This window comes from Heterodontus francisci, unplaced genomic scaffold, assembly GCF_036365525.1.
Source record: "Heterodontus francisci isolate sHetFra1 unplaced genomic scaffold, sHetFra1.hap1 HAP1_SCAFFOLD_817, whole genome shotgun sequence".
NCBI lineage: Eukaryota > Metazoa > Chordata > Chondrichthyes > Heterodontiformes > Heterodontidae > Heterodontus > Heterodontus francisci.
In genome coordinates, this window is record NW_027141218.1 from 26,037 (window position 1) to 44,825 (window position 18,789).

An 18,789-nucleotide genomic window follows, 5' to 3' on the forward strand; every position below is an offset into this window, starting at 1 on the left:
GTAATGCACTCCAGCCTGTGTTGTAGCCCGTAGACGTCGGCAATCGGAGCAGGATGAGGGCATACAGCCCCTCTAGCCTGCTCCTGCACTCCCCCACTAACCCCCCCTCCCCGTCCCCTACCCCTACCCTTGCCCGGCTGTTACCCTGTCACTGACTTTCTGCCACGTTACTCTTAGCGGGTCTTAAGGAGCTTCATCTCGATTAAGGTCGCGTGCATACCTGGAGTGCTGGGTACAGTTCTGGGTCCTGGTACCCGTGCCCGCCCGTGACCCGAGCACCCGCCGCTCTGCTCACCACTTTCCTCCTGTCGTCCGACGACGACAGTTTCCTCTCCCGGTTTGGCGTCACCGGCGACTTGGGCTGCGGAGTCGCTGGTCCCTGCGGTGAGGCCGAGTAGGGCGGGCTGGGTGACTGCTTGCAGGACCCTGGGGGGGGGGGGGGGAGAGGGAAAATCAGAGGTCACAGCGTCACGCTCCCACGAGAGGTGTCAAACACCCACCCCGCCTCAAGTACCGCCGTACAGCCACCCCGGTGAACTGCACGCCTGCCCCGACCCGCGTGTACTGTCCTTTTCTTCCCCATGTAGTACACACCCACCCATTCCGTAATCCGGGCCCCTGCGTTCTGTACCCCGGGTCCCTGTGTGTGTTATACCCTGAGCCCCTGTGTGTGTTATACCCTGGGCCCCTGTGTGTGTAATACCCTGGGTCCCTGTGTGTGTTATACTCTGGGTCCCTGTGTGTGTAATACCCTGGGTCCCTGTGTGTGTTATACTCTGGGTCCCTGTGTGTGTTAAACCCTGGGCCCCTGTGTGTGTTAAACCCTGGTCCCTGTGTGTGTTATACTCTGGGTCCCTGTGTGTGTTAAACCCTGGGTCCCTGTGTGTGTTATACTCTGGTCCCTGTGTGTGTTATACTCTGGGTCCCTGTGTGTGTTAAACCCTGGTCCCTGTGTGTGTTATACTCTGGGTCCCTGTGTGTGTTAAACCCTGGGTCCCTGTGTGTGTTATACTCTGGTCCCTGTGTGTGTTATACCCTGAGCCCCTGTGTGTGTTATACCCTGGTCCCTGTGTGTGTTATACTCTGGGTCCCTGTGTGTGTTAAACCCTGGGTCCCTGTGTGTGTTATACTCTGGGTCCCTGTGTGTGTTAAACCCTGGGCTCCTGTGTGTGTTATACTCTGGGTCCCTGTGTGTGTTATACTCTGGGTCCCTGTGTGTGTTATACTCTGGGTCCCTGTGTGTGTTAAACCCTGGGCTCCTGTGTGTGTTATACTCTGGGTCCCTGTGTGTGTTATACCCTGGGCCCCTGTGTGTGTAATACCCTGGGCCCCTGTGTGTGTAATACCCTGGGCCCCTGTGTGTGTTATACCCTGGGCTCCTGTGTGTGTTATACCCTGGTCCCTGTGTGTGTTAAACCCTGGGTCCCTGTGTGTGTTATACTCTGGGTCCCTGTGTGTGTTATACCCTGGGCACCTGTGTGTGTAATACCCAGGGCCCCTGTGTGTGTAATACCCTGGGCCCCTGTGTGTGTAATACCCTGGGCCCCTGTGTGTGTAATACCCTGGGCTCCTGTGTGTGTAATACCCTGGGCTCCTGTGTGTGTTATACCCTGGGCTCCTGTGTGTGTTATACCCTGGGCTCCTGTGTGTGTTATACCCTGGGCCCCTGTGTGTGTTATACCCTGGTCCCTGTGTGTGTTATACCCTGAGCCCCTGTGTGTGTTATACCCTGGACCCCTGTGTGTGTTATACCCTGGGCCCCTGTGTGTGTTATACCCTGGTCCCTGTGTGTGTTAAACCCTGGGCTCCTGTGTGTGTTATACTCTGGGTCCCTGTGTGTGTTATACCCTGGGCACCTGTGTGTGTAATACCCAGGGCCCCTGTGTGTGTAATACCCTGGGCCCCTGTGTGTGTAATACCCTGGGCCCCTGTGTGTGTAATACCCTGGGCCCCTGTGTGTGTAATACCCTGGGCTCCTGTGTGTGTTATACCCTGGGCTCCTGTGTGTGTTATACCCTGGGCTCCTGTGTGTGTTATACCCTGGGCTCCTGTGTGTGTTATACCCTGGGCCCCTGTGTGTGTTATACCCTGGTCCCTGTGTGTGTTATACCCTGGGCCCCTGTGTGTGTAATACCCTGGGCCCCTGTGTGTGTAATACCCTGGGCCCCTGTGTGTGTTATACCCTGAGCCCCTGTGTGTGTTATACCCTGGGTCCCTGTGTGTGTAATACCCTGGGTCCCTGTGTGTGTTAAACCCTGGGTCCCTGTGTGTGTTATACCCTGGGTCCCTGTGTGTGTAATACCCTGGGTCCCTGTGTGTGTAATACCCTGGGTCCCTGTGTGTGTTAAACCCTGGGCTCCTGTGTGTGTTATACTCTGGGTCCCTGTGTGTGTTATACCCTGGGCCCCTGTGTGTGTTATACCCTGGGTCCCTGTGTGTGTTAAACCCTGGGTCCCTGTGTGTGTTATACCCTGGGTCCCTGTGTGTGTAATACCCTGGGTCCCTGTGTGTGTAATACCCTGGGTCCCTGTGTGTGTTAAACCCTGGGCTCCTGTGTGTGTTATACTCTGGGTCCCTGTGTGTGTTAAACCCTGGGCTCCTGTGTGTGTTATACTCTGGGTCCCTGTGTGTGTTATACCCTGGGTCCCTGTGTGTGTAATACCCTGGGTCCCTGTGTGTGTTAAACCCTGGGCTCCTGTGTGCGTTATACCCTGAGCCCCTGTGTGCGTTATACCCTGAGCCCCTGTGTGTGTTATACCCTGGGTCCCTGTGTGTGTTATACCCTGGGCCCCTGTGTGTGTTATACCCTGGGTCCATGTGTGTGTTATACCCTGGGTCCATGTGTGTGTTATACCCTGGGTCCATGTGTGTGTTATACCCTGGGTCCCTGTGTGTGTTATACCCTGAGCCCCTGTGTGCGTTATACCCTGAGCCCCTGTGTGTGTTATACCCTGAGCCCCTGTGTGTGTTATACTCTGGGTCCCTGTGTGTGTAATACCCTGGGTCCCTGTGTGTGTTAAACCCTGGGCTCCTGTGTGTGTTATACCCTGAGCCCCTGTGTGCGTTATACCCTGAGCCCCTGTGTGTGTTATACCCTGAGCCCCTGTGTGTGTTATACTCTGGGTCCCTGTGTGTGTAATACCCTGGGTCCCTGTGTGTGTTAAACCCTGGGCTCCTGTGTGTGTTATACCCTGAGCCCCTGTGTGTGTTACACCCTGGGCCCCTGTGTGTGTTATACCCTGGGTCCCTGTGTGTGTTATACCCTGGGTCCCTGTGTGTGTTATACCCTGGGTCCATGTGTGTGTTATACCCTGGGTCCATGTGTGTGTTATACCCTGGGTCCCTGTGTGTGTTATACCCTGGGTCCCCTGTGTGTGTAATACCCTGGGTCCCTGTGTGTGTTATACTCTGGTCCCTGTGTGTGTTATACCCTGGGTCCCTGTGTGTGTTATACCCTGGGTCCATGTGTGTGTTATACCCTGGGTCCATGTGTGTGTTATACCCTGGGTCCCTGTGTGTGTTATACCCTGGGTCCATGTGTGTGTTATACCCTGGGTCCCTGTGTGTGTTATACCCTGGGTCCCTGTGTGTGTTATACCCTGGGCACCTGTGTGTGTTACACCCTGGGTCCCTGTGTGTGTTATACCCTGGGTCCCTGTGTGTGTTATACCCTGGGTCCCTGTGTGTGTTATACCCTGGGCACCTGTGTGTGTTACACCCTGGGCACCTGTGTGTGTTACACCCTGGGTCCCTGTGTGTGTTATACCCTGGGTCCCTGTGTGTGTTATACCCTGGGTCCCTGTGTGTGTTATACCCTGGGCACCTGTGTGTGTTACACCCTGGGTCCCTGTGTGTGTTATACCCTGGGTCCCTGTGTGTGTTATACCCTGGGTCCCTGTGTGTGTTATACCCTGGGTCCCTGTGTGTGTTATACCCTGGGCACCTGTGTGTGTTACACCCTGGGTCCCTGTGTGTGTTATACCCTGGGCACCTGTGTGTGTTACACCCTGGACCCCTGTGTGTGTTATACCCTGGGTCCATGTGTGTGTTATACCCTGGGTCCCTGTGTGTGTTATACCCTGGGCACCTGTGTGTGTTACACCCTGGGTCCCTGTGTGTGTTATACCCTGGGCACCTGTGTGTGTTACACCCTGGACCCCTGTGTGTGTTATACCCTGGGTCCATGTGTGTGTTATACCCTGGGTCCCTGTGTGTGTTATACCCTGGGCACCTGTGTGTGTTATACCCTGGACCCCTGTGTGTGTTATACCCTGGGTCCCTGTGTGCGTTATTCCCTGGGCCCTTGTGTGTGTTATACCCTGGGTCCCTGTGTGCGTTATTCCCTGGGCCCTTGTGTGTGTTATACCCTGGGTCCCTGTGTGCGTTACACCCTGGGCCCTTGTGTGTGTTATACCCTGGGCTCCTGGTCCCTGTGTGTGTTATACCCTGGGCCCCTGTGTGCGTTATACCCTGGGTCCCCTGTGTGTGTTATACCCTGGGTCCCCGTGTGTGTTACACCCTGGGTCCCTGTGTGTGTTACACCCTGGGTCCCTGTGTGTGTTATACCCTGAGCCCCTGTGTGCGTTATACCCTGGGTCCCCTGTGTGTGTTATACCCTGGGTCCCCGTGTGTGTTACACCCTGGGTCCCTGTGTGTGTTATACCCTGAGCCCCTGTGTGTGTTATACCCTGGGTCCCTGTGTGTGTTACACCCTGGGTCCCTGTGTGCGTTATACCCTGGGTCCCCTGTGTGTGTTATACCCTGGGTCCCTGTGTGTGTTATACCCTGGGCCCCTGTGTGTGTTATACCCTGGGCCCCTGTGTTCTGTACCCTGGGTCCCCTGTGTGTGTTATACCCTGGGTCCCCGTGTGTGTTACACCCTGGGTCCCTGTGTGTGTTACACCCTGGGTCCCTGTGTGTGTTATACCCTGAGCCCCTGTGTGCGTTATACCCTGGGTCCCCTGTGTGTGTTATACCCTGGGTCCCCGTGTGTGTTACACCCTGGGTCCCTGTGTGTGTTATACCCTGAGCCCCTGTGTGTGTTATACCCTGGGTCCCTGTGTGTGTTACACCCTGGGTCCCTGTGTGCGTTATACCCTGGGTCCCCTGTGTGTGTTATACCCTGGGTCCCTGTGTGTGTTATACCCTGGGCCCCTGTGTGTGTTATACCCTGGGCCCCTGTGTTCTGTACCCTGGGTCCCCGTGTGTGTTATACCCTGGGTCCCCGTGTGTGTTACACCCTGGGTCCCTGTGTGTGTTATACCCTGGGCCCCTGTGTGCGTTATACCCTGGGCCCCCGTGTGTGTTATATCCTGGGTCCCTGTGTGTGTTATACCCTGGGTCCCCGTGTGTGTTATACCCTGGGCCCTTGTGTGTGTTATACCCTGGGCCCCTGCGTTCTGTACCCCGGGTCCCTGTGTGTGTTATACCCTGGGCCCCTGTGTGTGTTATACCCTGGGCCCCTGTGTGTGTTACACCCTGGGCCCTTGTGTGTGTTATACCCTGGGCCCCTGTGTGTGTTATACCCTGGGTCCCCGTGTGTGTTATACCCTGGGCCCTTGTGTGTGTTATACCCTGGGCCCCTGCGTTCTGTACCCCGGGTCCCTGTGTGTGTTATACCCTGGGCCCCTGTGTGTGTTACACCCTGGGCCCCTGTGTGTGTTACACCCTGGGCCCTTGTGTGTGTTATACCCTGGGCCCCTGTGTTCTGTACCCTGGGTCCCTGTGTGTGTTACACCCTCGGCCCATGTGTGTTATACCCTGGGTCCCTGTGTGTGTTATACCCTGTGCCCCTGTGTTCTGTACCCTGGGTCCCTGTGTGTGTTATACCCTAGGTCCATGTGTGTGTTACACCTTGGGCCCTTGTGTGTGTTGTACCCTGGGTCCCTGTGTGTGTTATACCCTGGGCCTCTGTGTGTGTTATACCCTGGGCCCCTGTGTGTGTTACACCCTGGGCCCTTGTGTGTGTTATACCCTGGGCCCCTGCGTTCTGTACCCCGGGTCCCTGTGTGTGTTATACCCTGGGCCCCTGTGTTCTGTACCCTGGGTCCCTGTGTGTGTTATACCCTGGGCCCCTGTGTGTGTTATACCCTGGGCCCTTGTGTGTGTTATACTCTGGGCCCCTGTGTTCTGTACCCCGGGTCCCTGTGTGTGTTATACCCTGGGCCCCTGTGTGCGTTATACCCTGGGCCCCTGTGTTCTGTACCCTGGGTCCCTGTGTGTGTTATACCCTGGGCCCCTGTGTGTGTTATACCCTGGGCCCCTGTGTTCTGTACCCTGGGTCCCTGTGTGTGTTATACTCTGGGCCCCTGTGTTCTGTACCCCGGGTCCCTGTGTGTGTTATACCCTGGGCCCCTGTGTGTGTTATACCCTGGGCCCTTGTGTGTGTTATACCCTGGGCCCCTGCGTTCTGTACCCCGGGTCCCTGTGTGTGTTATACCCTGGGCCCCTGTGTGCGTTATACCCTGGGCCCCTGTGTTCTGTACCCTGGGTCCCTGTGTGTGTTATACCCTGGGCCCCTGTGTGTGTTATACCCTGGGCCCCTGTGTGTGTTACACCCTGGGCCCCTGTGTGTGTTACACCCTGGGCCCTTGTGTGTGTTATACCCTGGGTCCCTGTGTGTGTTATACCCTGGGCCCCTGCGTTCTGTACCCCAGGTCCCTGTGTGTGTTATACCCTGGGCCCCTGTGTGTGTTACACCCTGGGTCCCTGTGTGCGTTATACCCTGGGCCCCTGTGTTCTGTACCCTGGGTCCCTGTGTGTGTTATACCCTAGGTCCCTGTGTGTGTTACACCCTGGTCCCTGTGTGTGTTATACCCTGTGCCCCTGTGTTCTGTACCCTGGGTCCCTGTGTGTGTTATACCATGGGCCCCTGTGTGTGTTATACCCTGGGCCCCTGTGTGTGTTACACCCTGGGCCCCTGTGTTCTGTACCCTGGGTCCCTGTGTGTGTTATACCCTGGGCCCCAGTGTGTGTTATACCCTGGGCCCCTGTGTGTGTTATACCCTGGGCCCCTGTGTGTGTTACACCCTGGGCCCTTGTGTGTGTTATACCCTGGGCCCCTGTGTTCTGTACCCCGGGTCCCTGTGTGTGTTATACCCTGGGCCCCTGTGTGCGTTACACCCTGGGTCCCTGTGTGCGTTATACCCTGGGCCCCTGTGTGTGTTACACCCTGGGCCCCTGTGTGTGTTACACCCTGGGCCCTTGTGTGTGTTACACCCTGGGCCCCTGCGTTCTGTACCCCGGGTCCCTGTGTGTGTTATACCCTGGGCCCCTGTGTGTGTTACACCCTGGGCCCCTGTGTTCTGTACCCTGGGTCCCTGTGTGTGTTATACCCTGGGCCCCTGTGTGTGTTATACCCTGGGCCCCTGTGTTCTGTACCCTGGGTCCCTGTGTGTGTTATACCCTGGGTCCCTGTGTGTGTTATACCCTGGGCCCCTGTGTGTGTTATACCCTGGGCCCCTGTGTTCTGTACCCTGGGTCCCTGTGTGTGTTACACCCTGGGCCCTTGTGTGTGTTACACCCTGGGCCCTTGTGGGTGTTATACCCTGGGCCCCTGCGTTCTGTACCCTGGGTCCCTGTGTGTGTTATACCCTGGGCCCCTGTGTGTGTTACACCCTGGGCCCTTGTGGGTGTTATACCCTGGGCCCCTGTGTTCTGTACCCCAGGTCCCTGTGTGTGTTATACCCTGGGCCCCTGTGTGTGTTACACCCTGGGTCCCTGTGTGCGTTATACCCTGGGCCCCTGTGTTCTGTACCCTAGGTCCCTGTGTGTGTTACACCCTGGGTCCCTGTGTGTGTTACACCCTCGGCCCCTGTGTGTGTTATACCCTGGGTCCCTGTGTGTGTTATACCCTGGGCCCCTGTGTTCTGTACCCTGGGTCCCTGTGTTCTGTACGCTGGGTCCCTGTGTGTGTTATACCCTGGGTCCGTGTGTGTGTTACACCTTGGGCCCCTGTGTGTGTTATTCCCTGGGGCCCTGTGTCTGTTATACCCTGGGGCCCTGTGTGTGTTACACCCTGGGTCCCTGTGTGTGTTACACCCTGGGTCCCTGTGTGTGTTATTCCCTGGGTCCCTGTGTGTGTTACACCCTGGGTCCCTGTGTGTGTTATACCCTGGGCCCCTGTGTTCTGTACCCTGGGTCCCTGTGTGTGTTATACCCTGGGCCATTGTGTTCTGTACCCTGGGTCCCTGTGTGTGTTATACCCTGGGCCCCTGTGTTCTGTACCCTGGGTCCCTGTGTGTGTTACACCCTGGGTCCCTGTGTGTGTTATTCCCTGGGTCCCTGTGTGTGTTATTCCCTGGGTCCCTGTGTGTGTTATTCCCTGGGTCCCTGTGTGTGTTACACCCTGGGTCCCTGTGTGTGTTACACCCTGGGCCATTGTGTTCTGTACCCTGGGTCCCTGTGTGTGTTATACCCTGGGCCCCTGTGTTCTGTACCCTGGGTCCCTGTGTGTGTTACACCCTGGGTCCCTGTGTGTGTTATTCCCTGGGTCCCTGTGTGTGTTACACCCTGGGTCCCTGTGTGTGTTATACCCTGGGCCCCTGTGTTCTGTACCCCGGGTCCCTGTGTGTGTTATTCCCTGGGTCCCTGTGTGTGTTATACCCTGGGTCCCTGTGTGTGTTATACCCTGGGCCCCTGTGTTCTGTACCCTGGGTCCCTGTGTGTGTTATACCCTGGGCCATTGTGTTCTGTACCCTGGGTCCCTGTGTGTGTTATACCCTGGGCCATTGTGTTCTGTACCCTGGGTCCCTGTGTGTGTTATACCCTGGGCCATTGTGTTCTGATCCCTGGGTCCCTGTGTGTGTTATACCCTGGGCCATTGTGTTCTGTACCCTGGGTCCCTGTGTGTGTTATACCCTGGGTCCCTGTGTGTGTTATACCCTGGGCCCCTGTGTTCTGTACCCTGGGTCCCTGTGTGTGTTATACCCTGGGCCCCTGTGTTCTGTACCCTGGGTCCCTGTGTGTATTATACCCTGGGCCCTTGTGTTCTGTACACTGGACCCGGTGTTCTGGAACATATCGAGTTCTCCATCAGCTTCCTCTTGGGACCCGGTCCGGAGGAAACACGGTAAGTTAAACCTATAAACATAGGCCTATCCACCATCAAAAAAGATCATGGTTGATGGTCTAATTCAGTACCCTATTCCCGCTTTCACCCCATATCCATTTGGCATTAAGAAATATATCTATCTCCTTGAATATATTTAATGACTTGGCCTCCACTGCCTCCTGCGGTAGAGAATTCCACAGGTTCACCACCCTCTGAGTGAAGAAATTTCTCCTCATCCCGGTTCTAAATGGCATACCCCATATCCTGAAACTGTGACCCCTGGTTCTGGACTCCTCAGCCATCGGGAACATCCTCCCTGCATCGGGTCTGTCTAGTCCTGTTCGAATTTTACAGGTTTCTATCAGATGCCGTCTCAAGAAAGTGAAACAGGAAACAACGAATAAACTTACCAACGACATGAGATTTCAGTGCATCCTGCAACATAGAAACATGAAACCATCAGCCCAAGAGAAACAGCTCAGCAATGAAGAAGAAACTTGAAACAAATGTGTTCAGCACCATGACATCAAACACAGGAAGACAGTAAACACCAATACTCAGTAACACAGAGTCTCACTGTCCTATAAACCCCAATACTCAGTAACACAGAGTCTCACTGTCCTATAAACCCCAATACTCAGTAACACAGAGTCTCACTGTCCTATAAACCCCAATACTAAGTAACACAGAGTCTCACTGTCCGATAAACACCAATACTCATTAACACAGAGTCTCACTGTCCTATAAACCCCAATACTCAGTAACACAGAGTCTCACTGTCCTATAAACCCCAATACTCAGTAACGCAGAATCTCACTGTCCTGTAAACCCCAATACTCAGTAACACAGAGTCTCACTGTCCTATAAACACCAATACTCAGTAACACAGAATCTCACTGTCCAGTAAACACCAATACTCAGTAACACAGAGTCTCACTGTCCTGCAAACACCAATACTCAGAAACAGAGTCTCACTGTCCTATAAAAACCAATACTCAGTAACACAGAGTCTCACTGTCCTGTAAACACCAATACTCAGTAACACAGAGTCTCACTGTCCTATAAACACCAATACTCAGTAACACAGAGTCTCACTGTCCTGTCAACACCAATACTCAGTAACACAGAGTCTCACTGTCCTATAAACACCAATACTCAGTAACACAGAGTCTCACTGTCCTGTAAACACCAATACTCAGTAACACAGAGTCTCACTGTCCGATAAACACCAATACTCAGTAACACAGAGTCTCACTGTCCTATAAACACCAATACTCAGTAACACAGACTCTCACTGTCCGATAAACACCAATACTCAGTAACACAGAGTCTCACTGTCCTGTAAACACCAATACTCAGTAACACAGAGTCTCACTGTCCTATAAACACCAATACTCAGTAACACAGAGTCTCACTGTCCGATAAACCCCAATACTCAGGAACACAGAGTCTCACTGTCCGATAAACACCAATACTCAGTAACACAGAGTCTCACTGTCCTATAAAACACCAATACTCAGTAACACAGAGTCTCACTGTCCTGTAAACCCCAATACTCAGTAACACAGAGTCTCACTGTCCTGCAAACACCAATACTCAGTAACACAGAGTCTCACTGTCCTGCAAACACCAATACTCAGTAACACAGAGTCTCACTGTCCTGTAAACACCAATACTCAGTAACACAGAGACTCACTGTCCTGTAAACACCAATACTCAGTAACACAGAGTCTCACTGTCCTATAAACACCAATACTCAGTAAAACAGAGTCTCACTGTCCGATAAACACCAATACCCAGTAACACAGAGTCTCACTGTCCTGTAAACACCAATACTCAGTAACACAGATGCTCACTGTCCTGTAAACACCAATACTCAGTAACACAGAGTCTCACTGTCCTGTAAACACCAATACTCAGTAACACAGAGTCTCACTGTCCTATAAACACCAATACTCAGTAACACAGAGTCTCACTGTCCGATAAACACCAATACTCAGTAACACAGAGTCTCACTGTCCGGTAAACACCAATACTCAGTAACACAGAGTCTCACTGTCCTGTAAACCCCAATACTCAGTAACACAGAGTCTCACTGTCCAATAAACACCAATACTCAGTAACACAGAGTCTCACTGTCCTATAAACCCTAATACTCAGTAACACAGAGTCTAACTGTCCTGTAAACACCAATACTCAGTAACACAGAGTCTCACTGTCCGATAAACACCAATACTCAGTAACACAGAGTCTCACTGTCCTGTAAACACCAATACTCAGTAACACAGAGTCTCACTGTCCTATAAACACCAATACTCAGTGACACAGAGTCTCACTGTCCTGTAAACACCAATACTCAGTAACACAGAGTCTCACTGTCCTATAAACCCCAATACTCAGTGACACAGAGTCTCACTGTCCTGTAAACACCAATACTCAGTAACACAGAGTCTCACTGTCCTATAAACCCCAATACTCAGTGACACAGAGTCTCACTGTCCTATAAACACCAATACTCAGTAACACAGAGTCTCACTGTCCGATAAACACCAATACTCAGTAACACAGAGTCTCACTGTCCTATAAACACCAATACTCAGTAACACAGACTCTCACTGTCCTGTAAACACCAATACTCAGTAACACAGAATCTCACTGTCCTGTAAACCCCAATACTCAGTAACACAGAGTCTCACTGTCCTATAAACACCAATACTCAGTAACACAGAGTCTCACTGTCCTGTAAACACCAATACTCAGTAACACAAAGTCTCACTGTCCTATAAAAACACCAATACTCAGTAACACAGAGTCTCACTGTCCGATAAACACCAATACTCAGTAACACAGAATCTCACTGTCCTGTAAACCCCAATACTCAGTAACACAGAGTCTCACTGTCCTACAAACACCAATACTCAGTAACACAGAGTCTCACTGTCCTATAAACACCAATACTCAGTAACACAGAGTCTCACTGTCCTATAAACACCAATACTCAGTAAAACAGAGTCTCACTGTCCGATAAACACCAATACCCAGTAACACAGAGTCTCACTGTCCTGTAAACACCAATACTCAGTAACACAGATGCTCACTGTCCTGTAAACACCAATACTCAGTAACACAGAGTCTCACTGTCCTGTAAACACCAATACTCAGTAACACAGAGTCTCACTGTCCTATAAACACCAATACTCAGTAACACAGAGTCTCACTGTCCGATAAACACCAATACTCAGTAACACAGAGTCTCACTGTCCTGTAAACCCCAATACTCAGTAACACAGAGTCTCACTGTCCTACAAACACCAATACTCAGTAACACAGAGTCTCACTGTCCTGTAAACACCAATACTCAGTAACACAGAGTCTCACTGTCCTATAAACACCAATACACAGTAAAACAGAGTCTCACTGTCCGATAAACACCAATACCCAGTAACACAGAGTCTCACTGTCCTGTAAACACCAATACTCAGTAACACAGATGCTCACTGTCCTGTAAACACCAATACTCAGTAACACAGAGTCTCACTGTCCTGTAAACACCAATACTCAGTAACACAGAGTCTCACTGTCCTATAAACACCAATACTCAGTAAAACAGAGTCTCACTGTCCGATAAACACGAATACCCAGTAACACAGAGTCTCACTGTCCTGTAAACTCCAATACTCAGTAACACAGATGCTCACTGTCCTGTAAACACCAATACTCAGTAACACAGAGTCTCACTGTCCTGTAAACACCAATACTCAGTAACACAGAGTCTCACTGTCCTGTAAACACCAATACTCAGTAACACAGATGCTCACTGTCCTGTAAACACCAATACCCAGTAACACAGAGTCTCACTGTCCTGTAAACACCAATACTCAGTAACACAGATGCTCACTGTCCTGTAAACACCAATACTCAGTAACACAGAGTCTCACTGTCCTGTAAACACCAATACTCAGTAACACAGAGTCTCACTGTCCTATAAACACCAATACTCAGTAACACAGAGTCTCACTGTCCGATAAACACCAATACTCAGTAACACAGAGTCTCACTGTCCTATAAACACCAATACTCAGTAACACAGAGTCTCACTGTCCTATAAACACCAATACTCAGTAACACAGAGTCTCACTGTCCTATAAACACCAATACTCAGTAACACAGAGTCTCACTGTCCTATAAACACCAATACTCAGTAACACAGAGTCTCACTGTCCTATAAACACCAATACTCAGTAACACAGAGTCTCACTGTCCTATAAACACCAATACTCAGTAACAGAGTCTCACTGTCCTGCAAACACCAATACTCAGTAACACAGAGTCTCACTGTCCTATAAACACCAATACTCAGTAACACAGACTCTCACTGTCCTGTAAACACCAATACTCAGTAACACAGAGTCTCACTGTCCTATAAACACCAATACTCAGTAACACAGAATCTCACTGTCCTGTAAACCCCAATACTCAGTAACACAGAGTCTCACTGTCCTATAAACACCAATACTCAGTAACACAGAATCTCACTGTCCTGTAAACCCCAATACTCAGTAACACAGAGTCTCACTGTCCTATAAACACCAATACTCAGGAACACAGAGTCTCACTGTCCTGTAAACCCCAATACTCAGTAACACAGAGTCTCACTGTCCTATAAACACCAATACTCAGTAACACAGAGTCTCACTGTCCTATAAACACCAATACTCAGTAACACAGAGTCTCACTGTCCTATAAACACCAATACTCAGTAACACAGAGTCTCACTGTCCTGTAAACCCCAATACTCAGTAACACAGAGTCTCACTGTCCTATAAACACCAATACTCAGTAACACAGAGTCTCACTGTCCTATAAACACCAGTACTCAGTAACACAGAGTCTCACTGTCCTATAAACACCAATACTCAGTAACACAGAGTCTCACTGTCCGAGAAACACCAATACTCAGTAACAGAGTCTCACTGTCCTGTAAACCCCAATACTCAGTAACACAGAGTCTCACTGTCCTATAAACACCAATACTCAGTAACACAGAGTCTCACTGTCCTATAAACACCAATACTCAGTAACACAGAGTCTCACTGTCCTATAAACACCAATACTCAGTAACACAGAGTCTCACTGTCCTATAAACACCAATACTCAGGAACACAGAGTCTCACTGTCCTGTAAACCCCAATACTCAGTAACACAGAGTCTCACTGTCCTATAAACACCAATACTCAGTAACACAGAATCTCACTGTCCAATAAACACCAATACTCAGTAACACAGAGTCTCACTGTCCTATAAACCCTAATACTCAGTAACACAGAGTCTAACTGTCCTGTAAACACCAATACTCAGTAACACAGAGTCTCACTGTCCGATAAACACCAATACTCAGTAACACAGAGTCTCACTGTCCTGTAAACACCAATACTCAGTAACACAGAGTCTCACTGTCCTATAAACACCAATACTCAGTGACACAGAGTCTCACTGTCCTGTAAACACCAATACTCAGTAACACAGAGTCTCACTGTCCTATAAACCCCAATACTCAGTGACACAGAGTCTCACTGTCCTGTAAACACCAATACTCAGTAACACAGAGTCTCACTGTCCTATAAACCCCAATACTCAGTGACACAGAGTCTCACTGTCCTATAAACACCAATACTCAGTAACACAGAGTCTCACTGTCCGATAAACACCAATACTCAGTAACACGGAGTCTCACTGTCCTATAAACACCAATACTCAGTAACACAGACTCTCACTGTCCTGTAAACACCAATACTCAGTAACACAGAATCTCACTGTCCTGTAAACCCCAATACTCAGTAACACAGAGTCTCACTGTCCTATAAACACCAATACTCAGTAACACAGAGTCTCACTGTCCTGTAAACACCAATACTCAGTAACACAAAGTCTCACTGTCCTATAAAAACACCAATACTCAGTAACACAGAGTCTCACTGTCCTATAAACACCAATACTCAGTAACACAGAGTCTCACTGTCCGATAAACACCAATACTCAGTAACACAGAGTCTCACTGTCCTATAAACACCAATACTCAGTAACACAGACTCTCACTGTCCTGTAAACACCAATACTCAGTAACACAGAATCTCACTGTCCTGTAAACCCCAATACTCAGTAACACAGAGTCTCACTGTCCTATAAACACCAATACTCAGTAACACAGAGTCTCACTGTCCTGTAAACACCAATACTCAGTAACACAAAGTCTCACTGTCCTATAAAAACACCAATACTCAGTAACACAGAGTCTCACTGTCCGATAAACACCAATACTCAGTAACACAGAATCTCACTGTCCTGTAAACCCCAATACTCAGTAACACAGAGTCTCACTGTCCTACAAACACCAATACTCAGTAACACAGAGTCTCACTGTCCTATAAACACCAATACTCAGTAACACAGAGTCTCACTGTCCTGTAAACACCAATACTCAGTAACACAGATGCTCACTGTCCTGTAAACACCAATACTCAGTAACACAGAGTCTCACTGTCCTGTAAACACCAATACTCAGTAACACAGAGTCTCACTGACCTATAAACACCAATACTCAGTAACACAGAGTCTCACTGTCCGATAAACACCAATACTCAGTAACACAGAGTCTCACTGTCCTGTAAACCCCAATACTCAGTAACACAGAGTCTCACTGTCCTACAAACACCAATACTCAGTAACACAGAGTCTCACTGTCCTATAAACACCAATACTCAGTAACACAGAGTCTCACTGTCCTATAAACACCAATACTCAGTAAAACAGAGTCTCACTGTCCGATAAACACCAATACCCAGTAACACAGAGTCTCACTGTCCTGTAAACACCAATACTCAGTAACACAGATGCTCACTGTCCTGTAAACACCAATACTCAGTAACACAGAGTCTCACTGTCCTGTAAACACCAATACTCAGTAACACAGAGTCTCACTGTCCTGTAAACACCAATACTCAGTAACACAGATGCTCACTGTCCTGTAAACACCAATACCCAGTAACACAGAGTCTCACTGTCCTGTAAACACCAATACTCAGTAACACAGATGCTCACTGTCCTGTAAACACCAATACTCAGTAACACAGAGTCTCACTGTCCTGTAAACACCAATACTCAGTAACACAGAGTCTCACTGTCCTATAAACACCAATACTCAGTAACACAGAGTCTCACTGTCCGATAAACACCAATACTCAGTAACACAGAGTCTCACTGTCCTATAAACACCAATACTCAGTAACACAGAGTCTCACTGTCCTATAAACACCAATACTCAGTAACACAGAGTCTCACTGTCCTATAAACACCAATACTCAGTAACACAGAGTCTCACTGTCCTATAAACACCAATACTCAGTAACACAGAGTCTCACTGTCCTATAAACACCAATACTCAGTAACACAGAGTCTCACTGTCCTATAAACACCAATACTCAGTAACAGAGTCTCACTGTCCTGCAAACACCAATACTCAGTAACACAGAGTCTCACTGTCCTATAAACACCAATACTCAGTAACACAGACTCTCACTGTCCTGTAAACACCAATACTCAGTAACACAGAGTCTCACTGTCCTATAAACACCAATACTCAGTAACACAGAATCTCACTGTCCTGTAAACCCCAATACTCAGTAACACAGAGTCTCACTGTCCTATAAACACCAATACTCAGTAACACAGAATCTCACTGTCCTGTAAACCCCAATACTCAGTAACACAGAGTCTCACTGTCCTATAAACACCAATACTCAGTAACACAGAGTCTCACTGTCCTATAAACACCAATACTCAGTAACACAGAGTCTCACTGTCCTATAAACACCAATACTCAGTAACACAGAGTCTCACTGTCCTGTAAACCCCAATACTCAGTAACACAGAGTCTCACTGTCCTATAAACACCAATACTCAGTAACACAGAGTCTCACTGTCCTATAAACACCAATACTCAGTAACACAGAGTCTCACTGTCCTATAAACACCAATACTCAGTAACACAGAGTCTCACTGTCCTATAAACACCAATACTCAGTAACACAGAGTCTCACTGTCCTGTAAACCCCAATACTCAGTAACACAGAGTCTCACTGTCCTATAAACACCAATACTCAGTAACACAGAGTCTCACTGTCCTATAAACACCAATACTCAGTAACACAGAGTCTCACTGTCCTATAAACACCAATACTCAGTAACACAGAGTCTCACTGTCCTATAAACACCAATACTCAGGAACACAGAGTCTCACTGTCCTGTAAACCCCAATACTCAGTAACACAGAGTCTCACTGTCCTATAAACACCAATACTCAGTAACACAGAATCTCACTGTCCAATAAACACCAATACTCAGTAACACAGAGTCTCACTGTCCTATAAACCCTAATACTCAGTAACACAGAGTCTAACTGTCCTGTAAACACCAATACTCAGTAACACAGAGTCTCACTGTCCGATAAACACCAATACTCAGTAACACAGAGTCTCACTGTCCTGTAAACACCAATACTCAGTAACACAGAGTCTCACTGTCCTATAAACACCAATACTCAGTGACACAGAGTCTCACTGTCCTGTAAACACCAATACTCAGTAACACAGAGTCTCACTGTCCTATAAACCCCAATACTCAGTGACACAGAGTCTCACTGTCCTGTAAACACCAATACTCAGTAACACAGAGTCTCACTGTCCTATAAACCCCAATACTCAGTGACACAGAGTCTCACTGTCCTATAAACACCAATACTCAGTAACACAGAGTCTCACTGTCCGATAAACACCAATACTCAGTAACACAGAGTCTCACTGTCCTATAAACACCAATACTCAGTAACACAGACTCTCACTGTCCTGTAAACACCAATACTCAGTAACACAGAATCTCACTGTCCTGTAAACCCCAATACTCAGTAACACAGAGTCTCACTGTCCTATAAACACCAATACTCAGTAACACAGAGTCTCACTGTCCTGTAAACACCAATACTCAGTAACACAAAGTCTCACTGTCCTATAAAAACACCAATACTCAGTAACACAGAGTCTCACTGTCCGATAAACACCAATACTCAGTAACACAGAATCTCACTGTCCTGTAAACCCCAATACTCAGTAACACAGAGTCTCACTGTCCTACAAACACCAATACTCAGTAACACAGAGTCTCACTGTCCTATAAACACCAATACTCAGTAACACAGAGTCTCACTGTCCTATAAACACCAATACTCAGTAAAACAGAGTCTCACTGTCCGATAAACACCAATACCCAGTAACACAGAGTCTCACTGTCCTATAAACACCAATACTCAGTAACACAGAGTCTCACTGTCCTGTAAACACCAATACTCAGTAACACAGATGCTCACTGTCCTGTAAACACCAATACTCAGTAACACAGAGTCTCACTGTCCTGTAAACACCAATACTCAGTAACACAGAGTCTCACTGTCCTATAAACACCAATACTCAGTAACACAGAGTCTCACTGTCCTGTAAACACCAATACTCAGTAACACAGAGTCTCACTGTCCTATAAACACCAATACTCAGTAACACAGAGTCTCACTGTCCTATAAACACCAATACTCAGTAACACAGAGTCTCACTGTCCTATAAACACCAATACTCAGTAACACAGAGTCTCACTGTCCTGTAAACCCCAATACTCAGTAACACAGAGTCTCA

At 49.1% G+C, this 18,789-nt stretch overlaps 1 protein-coding gene across 2 annotated transcripts in view; it reads right to left on the reverse strand.

Moving 5' to 3' along the window:
- Positions 1-18,789, reverse strand: part of LOC137362482 (serine/threonine-protein kinase A-Raf-like) — a 280,505-nt gene that overhangs the window by 20,313 nt on the left and 241,403 nt on the right. The window contains exons 8-9 of one of the 2 annotated variants that reach the window (XM_068026861.1): positions 9,463-9,487; positions 296-426 (exon numbers count right to left, since the gene is read on the reverse strand). In XM_068026861.1, coding sequence (XP_067882962.1) covers positions 296-426; positions 9,463-9,487 — 156 coding nt within the window. Of the gene's footprint in view, positions 1-220; positions 427-9,462; positions 9,488-18,789 lie in introns of both variants that reach the window. The other variant, XM_068026860.1, reaches the window with a different exon arrangement.